At 36.3% G+C, this 12,738-nt stretch overlaps 1 protein-coding gene across 4 annotated transcripts in view; it reads right to left on the minus strand.

Moving 5' to 3' along the window:
- Positions 1–12,738, minus strand: part of ATP6V1H (ATPase H+ transporting V1 subunit H) — a 45,342-nt gene that overhangs the window by 4,820 nt on the left and 27,784 nt on the right. For all 4 annotated transcript variants that reach the window (XM_030445711.1, XM_030445712.1, XM_030445713.1 and 1 more), the window contains 4 exons: positions 10,923–11,101; positions 9,794–9,919; positions 8,518–8,619; positions 4,346–4,459 (listed from right to left, as the gene is read on the minus strand). In XM_030445711.1, coding sequence (XP_030301571.1) covers positions 4,346–4,459; positions 8,518–8,619; positions 9,794–9,919; positions 10,923–11,101 — 521 coding nt within the window. The remainder of the gene's footprint in view (positions 1–4,345; positions 4,460–8,517; positions 8,620–9,793; positions 9,920–10,922; positions 11,102–12,738) is intronic.

Consider the following 12,738-nt stretch of genomic DNA (forward strand, 5'->3'; position numbering starts at 1 on the left):
ACTTCCTAGAGAACTGGGCTAGGAAAACTGCCCAAGCTGGAGTGCTGCCACACAGGAAAACTCCAGTTCTCTTCTGACACTTGATCCACTGGATTAGTGCAATACAAAGTATTCAGGGGAGGAAAAAAAAACAGGGGAGTTAAAGATTATAAAATTATATTTGTCTGCTATACCAATGCAGACCACATGTAAGCCAGCAAAAAAACACAAAAAGAAATTAATGCATGCAACAGAATTAAAGCTACTTTGATCAAACCAATTTTGGACACTTACCATATTATCAAATTGAACTTTTAACAAATTGATTATTAATTTGAATGATATTTTTTCACTTTACTATTCACAGTAAAGAGACAATCAGCATTCTGATGTGCACACTAAAACTAAACAGCCTGTGCAGTTGAGCAGAAGGAAACATGAAAGTTTTTTGTTTTTTTTTTAATGGAGCCTGTCTTTAGCTGAATGCAATATTAGCAGACAATGTACATATTAGCTCCTGATTACCAAAAACATTATTCTCTGCAGACTGAGACACTGCAAGAAACTCCTTTACACTCAGCAGTTTCACTGCAGAGAGGTTTTATCCATTTTTTTCTAAAAGTAGTTCTGGACTTTCAGTTCATGACTTTACACAGAAGAAACAGAAGAATAATAAGCTCCTATCACAAGACTATTGTTCACACATTTTACTAGAAGTTAAAAAGCTAAAATCCAATGCAATATTTGCCTTTCTACTAGGGAGACTCAGTATAAATCACTTCTCACTTACAAGATGTGGTTATGAGCTAACATAGAGCCACTCTGTGATAGAAAAAGAACCAATTTCACCAAACCATGCACCTTGTTATGAAAGTGATTTTACATTTAACCATTTTAACCATGAATTGAACAGGAAGCAAAAAAATCTGCACCACTTTTACCATACCAAAATCCACCACCTGACAATAACAGGTTTATACCATCAGCATGGGGTGCCATGACTAATAGTTAAGTGAGATTAAAATACAGGATAAATTATCATTGAAAGACAGTAAGAGATGCTAAAAAAAATACCTTTGCTCTCCGCTTCATCATGTGCATGATTATTTAACATGCAAGTATAACTGGAATATTTCACCTGAACTTACCTCATCTGAAAAGCTGACAGCAGTTACTGCTTTTGCCAGGCTGGCTTCAACATTTAACAGAATGGCTGACAGTCTAATTTCCCCCATTTATCCCTGACTTAAAAGCCCCCAAGGAAAAGCTAGTTGAGCAGCCTGTAATGAACTCTTCAAATTACTTAGGAGTTAATTGTCTCCAAGTTGAGTTATTAGCAGCCTAATGTTACAGCTGCATTTCAAAGGGAATGCCACTTCAGCTACCCCATGGCACTCCCTCTCTTCAGGTACCAGAACTTCTCTTTACTCTGCTGCTCCAGCCACAGCACTTGCACTTTGGTTTGGAAGAACAAGCTTTTATTTTCTAAAAACTAAAATTCTCTCGGTTAGCCTCCAGATCTGGGAAAAGACTGACTACCTCTGCCATGCACGTGTCACAGACAGCAATGCAGTGTTGCTCCATTCCAATAAAGTCAAAGGAAAAACCAATTGCTTTGAGTGAAGTAACTGGAATTCCAAGGCATACCAAATCAAGAAGAAAAATGCTTATTGTTTCCCCATCTCTGAAGAGAAAGGTAAGCAAAACCTTGAAGCTGCTGAGTAATCCACCTTATGACAATGGAAAGCTTAACAAGTAAGAACTTGAAATGCACTGTGCAGCCATCAGGGAACTGTGCTTTCTCATCTCCCCCCACAAACTATGAAACAGAAGAGCTCCTGACATACATCACAAGTCAGATCTATCTTTGTATAAATCTGACTTGGGATGTATGTCAGGAGCTCTTCTCACTTCCCACATACAAATTATGTGTCATTTCCTTACCTCAAGCTAGCTGATGTGAATTCCAGGGGGAACACTACTTTGGCAAATACAAGGGAAGGACAAGGTGTCCCAGAGGCTTGTTCTGATAAGAATTAAATAAGAACATATTCCCTACAGAAATTAAAATATGGATCTGAATACTAACTTAAACAAATCCTTTTTATTAACACTTCTGAAGATATGAAACTGGATGCCAATATAGTATCTCAGTCTGAAGTCTAAAGGTTCACACACTGTGAAAAGCAGGCACAGAGATATTCATGCAATTTAAAAAGCAAGGCAAATCTAGAAAACCAGATATGACATTTTTAAAACTGGTATGCTTAAGTTGAAAATGAGAAAAAGCCAAGTTAAGCATCCAGGAAAACTTTCAGAACCTGTGAGGTTTGTGCCAGAGAAAGACCAGAGTTTTCTATTTTTATCAGATTTTCAAGGCATCAGAACACATATGAAATAAAACATGTCCCCCCTGCAAAAGGTAAATTCAATAACTAAGCCTCCCACACTGTAATCTCTATTTAGCTATAGCCCATTTGTGTTGGGGAAACAGTTCAGAAATATACAGATTGTGAGCAATCCTGACTTACTTCAATTTAGGCCACATTGGGTTAATGGTTATTGAGGCCTAGTTAGAGGTTTTCTAAAAATGAGCTAATGGGAAAGAGATAACTTAATTGGCAACAGAAGAGAAAAATAATTATCTGAGAATAGTGTTCCGTGAGAATGGAATGTGTAATTGGAATACAAAGCCACCTGCATGATAAGATGGTGTAAACAAGGCTTCTCTATATAAATGAGTGCAAGTTGTTAATAAACAATTTCATACAATCATATTGATGTGCACATGGAATCCTTAAGCCTCTGCAGACTGTTTTCCCACACATTTGTAATACTCAGAATGCTCCAAATATATCAGAACAGCATTGTGATAAGAGAAGCATTCACCAAACTGAGAGGTAGAGTGGATTGCAAGATACAAAACCGCCCAAAAATAAGGTTGCACATGATCACACATTTAGTGTCCATCTTCACACACACAATAATTCAATGTTATTTACCAAAGTCCTCCTTAAAGGTGGAAAATGTTAACTCTGGATTTGTCATAGTAGGGTATTTAAATGTATAAATTTTTCTCTGCTATAGAAGTTTCCCACAATATAAGAAAGGGAAGAAGTCGGTTTAAATTATTATAACACACATGAGAGGTAAAACCCATATTCTTCAGAAGAAAAGGGGTAAAACTAGCTGTGTTTTACATAAGATAGACAGTGGGGAGAGAGGACAGGAGCCTTACTCAGCCTTGCCAGCCTGTATTATACAGCAAGTAGTGACTTAAAGAACCCATAAGAATAAGCTTGATAAATCTTGTTCCCCTACCACATTCACACTGTTAGCATCATCACTACTCAGCCTTGCTATAAAATTACATTGTCAGAACCAAAAAGCTGGCAGAAGTTATGGGTACTTCCAAGCACCAAGCTTTTCAAATAAGTTTATTTTATGATAAAAATTAAATTAGTTGTTTGTATCTCAACATCTATGTTCCAATGTACTCACACGTACTGTTATATTTTCTCTCTAAGGCAAAGTCAAATTGGAAATTTGTTGAAATCATTAGTAATAATCAGATTAAGAATTCCTAATTAGTCTTTTTAATTCTCTATGCTATATACTTAGCATACCTAATTAGTTTGGCAGTTTATACAAAGTTGTTACATGAACACTGAAGTTTTTCATAACTTCAGCCCCTTCGATGCTTCACTATAAAGGTCCTGTGCTTTGTTGGAAACAAAGCATCTCCAACCAGTAAATGTTCTGTTGCAGAACATGCCAGGACTGCAGCGTTTTTGGAGCTTTATTAGAGAAATGGTTAGAGAACTAGTCAACAAAAAATGGAAAAAAAAACACTTCAAGTGTTATTCTCAGCAACTGATAAAATAGATAACAGCAAATGATTTTCAACTTTGTCTAATAAACCAGCCCATAAACTTCTGCTACTTCAGAAGCTTAGGAAAAAAATCTCACTACTGCCTAAAACAGCAACAGGAAAATAGTGTAGAGAAGGGAAAAGGAGTAGAGCAAAGAAGAGCAATGCAAAGGAATGATCAGGAACACACTTTGCAAAGCAACTGCCTATTGAATACTTGAAACATCAACTCTTACAGCTACATCAAGCTACTGATTCCTTCAGCTGAGAATAGGCAAGATTGCTAAAATACTGATACACATCCTTCACATTTTGAAGACTGTAGTTCAACTGAACTGAATATAGAGAAAAACCATCAGCATATTGCTCTATCATTTATGAATTGCAGTCTTACCACACTGCTGTTCCCCACTTAAAAAAAATCTACTGCCTTGAATCCTCTCTCCACAGCCCAGTATTTCTTACTGTTAGCAGTGTTATATATTTTTCACATACCAGTTATGAACCATCAGCTTCTGCACAGCCAGCAGTGCATTATAACGAACTTGTTGGTCTTCATGATGCATGTGGTTCATCACCAGCTGTTTACCACCAAGCTGTTCAATCACTCTGAAAGAGAGGAAGGGAGCAGGTTTTTGTCATTAATTCAGCCTCCAAGTAGCTTGTCTTACCCAAACACTTCATGTAGAGCTCAAAGGCTAAATCACAGAATATTTGTTTTATTAAAAGTATTTATTTACTAACATGCACATCTCATTTGCAGGTATCTTATACTACCTACAGAATTATTTTTTAGATGTTTTTAAAGAATTCACGTAAAGAAGTGTTTACAGTGAACTCTGTTTGCCACCCACTGCCTACTTCCATAAACTTTGAAATAAACCACAACCAATGAAGAATCCCTTTTCAAAGAGGATTATTTGTTTTACTCAATATTGGCTTGAGAAGTTTAGCAGGGTCCAGCACGATCAACTATTAATTGAGGAGGAGATAGTGCCCTCCCTGCCATAAACTGGTAACTGATGACTCTGTTTTTCACAAGATTAAATCCCCAATCTAGTCCAGTCCTGCCTAATCCAGAAAAAGGGCTTGTACTCATGCCAACACTTATTAAACTGTATAGTTGGTATTCCTCATGGTGATTTTTGGCAGGCAAGATGTACAAGATGCAAACTGGCTGCTAAATTACCATTTCCATTAATAAACAGCATGCTTGAGCTGCATTTTTCATGACAACCTTCATTACAGTAGTCAGCTACAAATCAACTTTTTAACAGCCACATTAAATCCTGTAGGAAATACTGATGTAACTTTGTATCACGTCATTAATGTCATCATTTCTGAAAAAAAAAAAAACAACCTAACACTGGAAAGCAACCTTAAAACCTTTAAAAGTATCACCAACCAGATGACGCTACATGCAACATTTTGGTATGTCATAACAAAAAAAAATCTGTAGAGAATTTGCAAGGAATATATAAACTGATTACTCACTGACTTGCACACGTTCTTTCACAGGATGCTACTGTTTGTATTACTCTTAACCTGATGCTATCCTGCCATTCTAAGTTTGCATTCTCTGTCTGCTTTTATTAGTATTCTTCTCATTGCCAAATTAATGCATTACTGCTGCACAACACACCACAGTTTTATAATCTGCAGAACAGTGTAAAGACACAGCACAGAGATCAAACATAGTTTCTCATTTCATTTTATAACTGAGTCAAAACTATCCTGAAGACCTCAGGGAATATTATTTCCCAACAGTATTAAAACATTTAAAGATATTTCTTCCAATAGGAAGGCATTCAGAAAGCATAATTGTTTCAAGCCAGAAAATCCTCATCAAGAATTCAAGGCGTTATTAATAATTTAACAAGATTGAAAAAACCTTTACACCTGCCTTAGGTTTCCTCACATTTTTAATCATGACAAATATAAAACCACTGCACATGAAGACAAGACAGAAACACAAGAACCTTTTCCTCATTACAGAGCTGGCTTAAACACTGATTTTTCAGGCAGTGAAAGGAAATAAAAGAGGCATTAAACACAAAAGCTCCTTTTACAAGAGCTTTCAAGTATCAAAATGAAAAGTTAAAAATGCTACACATTCACAAATGGAAATAGAGTATTTCAGGTAATAGCACACCAATGTGAAATTATGGCTGAGAATCTGAAGAATCAAAGAACAGGATTTCTATTCTTAGCATAACACTGCCAACTGGTACATATTACTTGCCAGACGTGTTTCAGGTCAAAATGTAAGCAACTGTGAGGAAGGTTCACAGCAAATAACATTCCTTTAAGTTCCAAACCAGTTCAAAACACTATTTTTAGGTTTTTTATCTCTCTCCTCAACTTCTGCTCACTTTACAGTAGTAATAGTGCCCAGTGGGCCAGCTATGATACGTGCACATCTTGGAAGCTGATGTTTAACCTGTGTTTATTTTCAGTGACATGAAACACCCATGATGTACTTTATTTCTGCTATTATCTTGTCAGAAAAGGCATGTTGGCTGGTCTCATTAGAAGCCTGTGGTGTTATTGCCTTGAAAATCTGATCCATAATGTGCAATTTTAAAGGCAAGTTAAAATTATTTAATCTGACACTAGAGAACAGCCAAGTTAAAAATGAAGTATTTAGTTTAACATTTTCTTTTGTCAGACAAAGGGAAAAGTTACTAGACATCAGCTGTGTGTAACAGGTAAACTCAAGAAGTTTTAGATTCTGCAGCCTCCAAAGGCTGAAGGACGATCCACCTAAGAGCTGAGGATAAACACTTAAAGGAAATAAAACATTTATGACATTTGAATTTTCTGATTGAAAGCAATGAAGCAATGAATAGCATCCATTCTCAAAGTGAGTCATACAATGAGAGGTGTGAAATGCTAATCAGGTATGGGAGCAGTAAACAGTTACATATCAAAAGACATCACAGTAGGAAATGGAATATTACATGGGAACTGACACACAGTTCTCAGGCATTTCAAGGTTTTAGTCCTAGAACTGCTGATGTCATGCTTAGAGTCATCCAAAACACTGGATTACAAAATAAATTCTTTAAGAGAAAGAGCTTGAGGCATTTTAGTTTGTCGTTAAAGCTAAAAAAGCTGAGTCCTGAAGCAGAAAGCAGATAAAGTATTAGAATTTTGTATGAGTGAAGGTTAGAATAGTATCCAGCACTCTTGTTATTTGCTGATGACCACTTATTTTCAAAGTTGATGAGCTTCTGCATAGGTTTAAAATCCTGGGAGCAGAACACAGAATTGGTCCCAACATCAGCAGATTTTTTTCCAGCTAGACAGAGATGCAGTCCTGTTTATCCACTCATCTAACTGCATAGCTTTGGTCCAGCAACTGCACAGCCATACTAGCCCAAGCATTCTGTCACACTTGGGTAGATGTGTGCAAGCTGTTTCAAGACAATGGCAAATGGCTAATGAAATGGTTTCAGCCTAATGACAGATCAAAGCAGGAGCAAACAATTTTACTCCCTGCCATTTGCAGGCAGCACTACTGAGTTTCCACCTTACTGAAAAATATCCTCCCTCTCCTCCAAGTATCAGTTGTCATAAAACTCTTGTGAAAGAAAGAGGAGCTAATTAGCAAATACACAGCACTGCTAAGTACAAGTGGTACACACTTCTGACTTTTCTTACTGGACCTAAAAAAAGGTTAATTAGTTCCAATACTCTAAAAATATCTTCAAGTTGCATACAGGACTACAAGGACAAGAGTGAAAAAAAAAATAAAAAATGTTTCTTGCATTTATATGGCATGAAGTTTCACTCTGTTGTTTTCTGATTCTGCTACTGTCAAAAAGTATTCATGGAACTGCCAAAAAGCCTGGAAGACCATTCTTATCCTCTTCCCATTAAAACCCTAGGTAGGAACCAAATATAGATCACTTCTTTACTACAAAAATTAAGTCACATGTCCCTTTGGGTGACTGATGACCTTGATTCCTACAAAAACTAAAGGCCTCTTTCTGCTTCAGTGGTCCCTACCTTAGAGAGGCAATTATTCAGCAAAAAAACAACAAACAAACAATTTTGCTCACCAGTTTTTTAAACAGAACAAATCAATAAAGTATAGAGATATCTGTATGTGCATTTCGACAGGAATTCAGGTAAACAATAAATATCAACACTTTCACTAAAATGTGTATTTGCATAGCTAAAAGAAAACATACTAAAATAGAAGGGTGACAACTGCATCTCTGCTAACACCACTGAACTTACAAGAGCAAATGTTTGTGAAAAAAAATCTTGTCTCAATAGTCTTATGTCACAAAATAGACTTAAATCACTGGACTATTTCAATAACTTCTGTCACGGGGATAAAAATTATATGCTGATTAAGTTCTTGGTAGCTCTTCTAATTTCTTCTAGTGCATGTGTTCTACTTTAGTCTAAATAACTTAGGATTTCTCTAGGCATAGGCTCCCTTTAATATTAAGAAGCACTGAGACATTAAGTCAATTACCCTGTTTTTATTTTCTCATCTGATCTTCACACTTTCTCACCTTCTCAGTGGATTACACTTAAGAATAAGCTGCAATCCCTATGTAGCATATTTTAATATCAATAAGCAAAAAAACCCACAGGTAGAGAATACACTCAAGCTGTTTTCTTGCCTGGCAGTACATTGGCTTTTTTCTCACCGTTTCCCACGGGGATAGTGTCGTACGTATTCTCCCACATCATGAGCAGCAACAGCCAGCACTTGTGGGTCATCAGAAACCTCCAGAAGTTTTGTCAGGATTCTAGGAAAGGATTTGAAACAAGGAGCCTCAGGTTTTGTTTTGGAGCCTCTTGTTTTTTTAAATCACCAATAACTTAAAATAACAAAGCTTGCAATCATAAAAATGTTTTACAAGCCCCCTAAAGGGCAGAGCCAGGAAAAACTAAGCCATCATAACAACATCAACTTCTTGTTGGCAGCTGGCAGCATCTAAAATTTTTTAAGTCTACAATCCTACATATTTAGTAATATTCCCTCTGAGAGAAATTTATCAGACTTGTTTTGAAGAGGTTCCAGGGCAGACTGAAACACACATAAAACTCAGGATCAGCTCGATCTTGCCATGCATTATAACATCTCACACGCTCCACTCAACCTCCTGCTTCCTTTTAGGTCTGTCACTTATTAGCAAATACTGAACAAGAAGATCACCACATAATATCAGTTAATGACTCTGCAGTTAAGTAACTAAGAGCTCCTATAAGCTAACTAAAATCTAGACCTCTTTTGAGAATATACTTTCAGAAGCCAGCAAATAAATCCTTGAGTCCAACAGTAAAGATGAGCTTCACCTTTACCCCATCTCACAATCAACATGCACCAAACACAATCCCAACACAAACCAGACAGACTGCTGTCCTGGTTTGGGCCAGGATAAAGGTGATTTTCTGTCTTGTAATTTTGCTTTTAGCTAAGTCTCTTGTAAGTAGTTGCACTTGCTGAAATTAACAGCAAGTTTCTCAGACAGTGTGTGCTTCTAGGACTGATAACAAGCAAGTCATTTTCCATGGAGCAGCACCACAAATGTTCAAGAAAGGAGCTCATCACTCAGATCAGTGACAACACACAACACAACACTACAGCTGAGATATATGGTAAAAGCATTTTTGTCTGCATCAGTTTGTATAGTTGTTTTTCAAGTGAAAGCATTAAGAGTAAACAGCCCAAAACTGCACGTAAGTTAAGCTAGCCCTATTCCCTCCACCATCCTCACCAATACATCTTGACCAGTAAAAGCAAATAAACAATTCTGTTTTTCAAGAAAACAAACCATACTTCAAAGACCTCACTCAAAAAATAGCAAGATGCTCTGACTTCCTTTCATTCTAGACATTACTTAATGTTGAAATGTAAAATCTGTATTAGACACAGGTTCAGTTAAACATGAAAAATATTAAAGAATTATGTAAACTTACTTGAGTAGTTCATAATTCTTCTCATTTAGTCTTACAGCATTCTCCCTCCAAAACTTCTCGGACTTGTGTACAGGACTCCATTCCAGTCTTCCTGACTTGAGCTCAGAACTGTACTCATCAAAGGAGCTGCAACACAAAAGACCTAAATGAACTATTAATTTAGCTTCTATGAACAGTCTGAACGACATGCTCACAAGCAAGACAAAGCTGCAGTACAACTTGCTATGATATATTTGAAGTCAACTTGGCAAAGTGTGAGAAGTGTTCCCTGTCTCAGAGTTCAAGAGTAAAAAGAATGGAAGGCATGAAAGGTAAGAGGAAAAATTTATTTGAAACATAAGCCTCCATTCAACCCAAAACACAGTTCCTGAAGGAAAATAAAAAAGGGGATCCCAGTAGCAAGGATCTCAGTACTTGCCTTTCATGCAATAAACTTCAGAAATGAACTACAATATGTAGTTCAAATTCTACACAAGAGCAAAAAAATAGGTAAATACTAGCAAAATTTTGAGTTATTCTGGGCAGCAAAACTTATTATAATCAGGCAGTCTTCACCTTTGATGGCAACTCCTTTAAAATCCTTCTGAGCTCTCTTAACTTATCAGTTACAAATGAAGACCACATACCCATAAGTGAAGACCTATTTTCTATTCAGCCTGTAAATAATCATAGAAACAAAGAATCATAGAATTGGCTGGGTTGGAAGGGACCTCAAGTCCAACCCTTGATGCACTACCACTGCAGTTACCAGACCATGGCACTGAGTGCCACATCCAGTCTCTTTTTAAATATCTCCAGGGATGGAGAATCCACTACTTCCCTGGGCAGCCCATTCCAATGCCTGATCACCCTCTCTGTAAAGAAATTCTTTCTAATGTCCAACCTAAACCTCCCCCGGCACAACTTAAGACCGTGCCCTCTTGTCTTGCTTAGAATCAGATAGATCATTTAGATTAGATAATCACTTAGAATAGGAAGCTTTTATATATAACCACCATCTCTGTATACTCTATCTTATCAACTGGCAGTTGTGTGCCATGACTCTGTACATTATTTACCTTTAAAGAAAAAAGGTTTCACCAATGTTCACTTAACTGCATTTCTTAGAAGTTCACACAGCAAAGCATACCTAAGGTCTTGCACGCTCTCACCAAGCTTCTCCAGTAGAAATTTAATATCTTCACTTATGTCTTCATCATCATATTTCTGCTGATCCAAATTCTCTAGCTGCTTTAAAACTTTACACTGAATCATGGCAAGAGCATATTCTTGGCGAGTTTCTCTCTCAGTAGATTTCTCTAACAAATTCTAGGGGAAGTAAAAATTAGCTTACTTTTTTGTTTGGTTAAAGAATAGAATATTTTGAAACAAAGTATTATTTTTAAGAAATTCTTATTGACACTTCTTATTTTAGTGACACAACTGACCAATTCCCAAATTAATCTTTCCAAAGCAGTAAAGTATGAGTCTACTGCATAGAGGCTGCTTTACACCCACACTTAGTAATATAAATTGCCTAGGACTGAGGTTAGTACACAAAAGGAGTATTCATAGCTGTCACTACAGCAGATGAAGAGGAACTTAAAAAAAACAAAAAAAACAAAAAAACCAAAAGGATCTGTCTTGCAACATAGAAGTAATGTAACTTTATGTGCTGAAAAGCAAAACCACCACTGCATTCAAGTTTAGGTCACTTATAACTTTTTCCTCTTAGATTATATGCTACCTTCAATATTAAAAAGTATTATTTCACCTGCTTCAATCATTTTCCACATCAAACCAGGCTACAAGGATTGTTGCAAGAGAAAGAGCAGGCAGAGTCTCTGCCATAAATAACTCTTTTTATCTGGGATTATCATTTTGGTTTTCTGTGCAGCAATAGCATAAAGCAGGGAGGCCTAAAACAAGCAAAAAACCCCCAAAACAAAAAAACACCCCCCACCAACCAAATCCAAAGTCTTCTTTCCAACTCAAGAGTTACAGTCGGGATTAGAATTTAGGAATACTCCATGTACATATTTTTATTCAAAGAAAAGCTTGTCAGTAAGACTGGAATAACAAGCACAGAATGTTAGTAGTCAACTTCCAACTTCATTTATTCATTGTATTTCTACTCAATTTAAATCATCTTCAAACGATGTTGTTCAGTCAGGGATAGACACCTGCACTTTTTGATAAAGCTGAAAACATAAATTCCATATAAATGACAGTCCTTAAACAGAACATGTTCATGTAAATAAGCCTTAACATCTGCCAGAAATAGGCAACAAAATCATATTGAAGAAATGTGACTGCATCAATCTCATTCACGTCACAGAACCATTACACTAAAGGTTTCTAAGATATCAGACATCATTCCAGTTAGTAACACAGAACACTGGAAATAAATGTTAAAACTTGCATATAAATAATTCATGCTACTGCTTTTAATGGCTATTTAGCTTCAATGTGCAGAAACACCATACTCCTGTTTCAGAGAACTAAGAAGAAAAAGGTAACTTACAGAAAGTAATACTAAATTACTTAGGAGTTAAGACTGTTAGAGAAAGTAAAATAAAGAATTTTTAAAAAATCTTAAGACAAAATTCAACAAGTTCAAGGAGCAGGTAGGTAAAATTTTCAAAGAACTCCAAGTTAAGAGACTTCCAGGCAGATGTGAGGGCTACTCCAAATGTTAATTGGATAGGTAGTGTTATATACCCATCTTACACCACAGTAAGATACTAATGCTTTTTATAGTAGAATTGAAAGATATGTTAGGAACGTACAAATAGGAACACATAGAATAGACCAGTACAGTGTTTTGAGGTAAAAAACCAACCAAACAAAAAAATCTAAGATACAAAATTAGTTACAGGTAGAAAACAGACAAATGACAAAGTATAAAAATAAGGAGGGGAAAAAAAGCACTTTAATAGGTAAAGGGAGAAAGTAATTGATTCAAA

The sequence above is a fragment of the Calypte anna genome, chromosome 2 (genome assembly GCF_003957555.1).
Source record: "Calypte anna isolate BGI_N300 chromosome 2, bCalAnn1_v1.p, whole genome shotgun sequence".
In the NCBI taxonomy this organism is placed as follows: domain Eukaryota; kingdom Metazoa; phylum Chordata; class Aves; order Apodiformes; family Trochilidae; genus Calypte; species Calypte anna.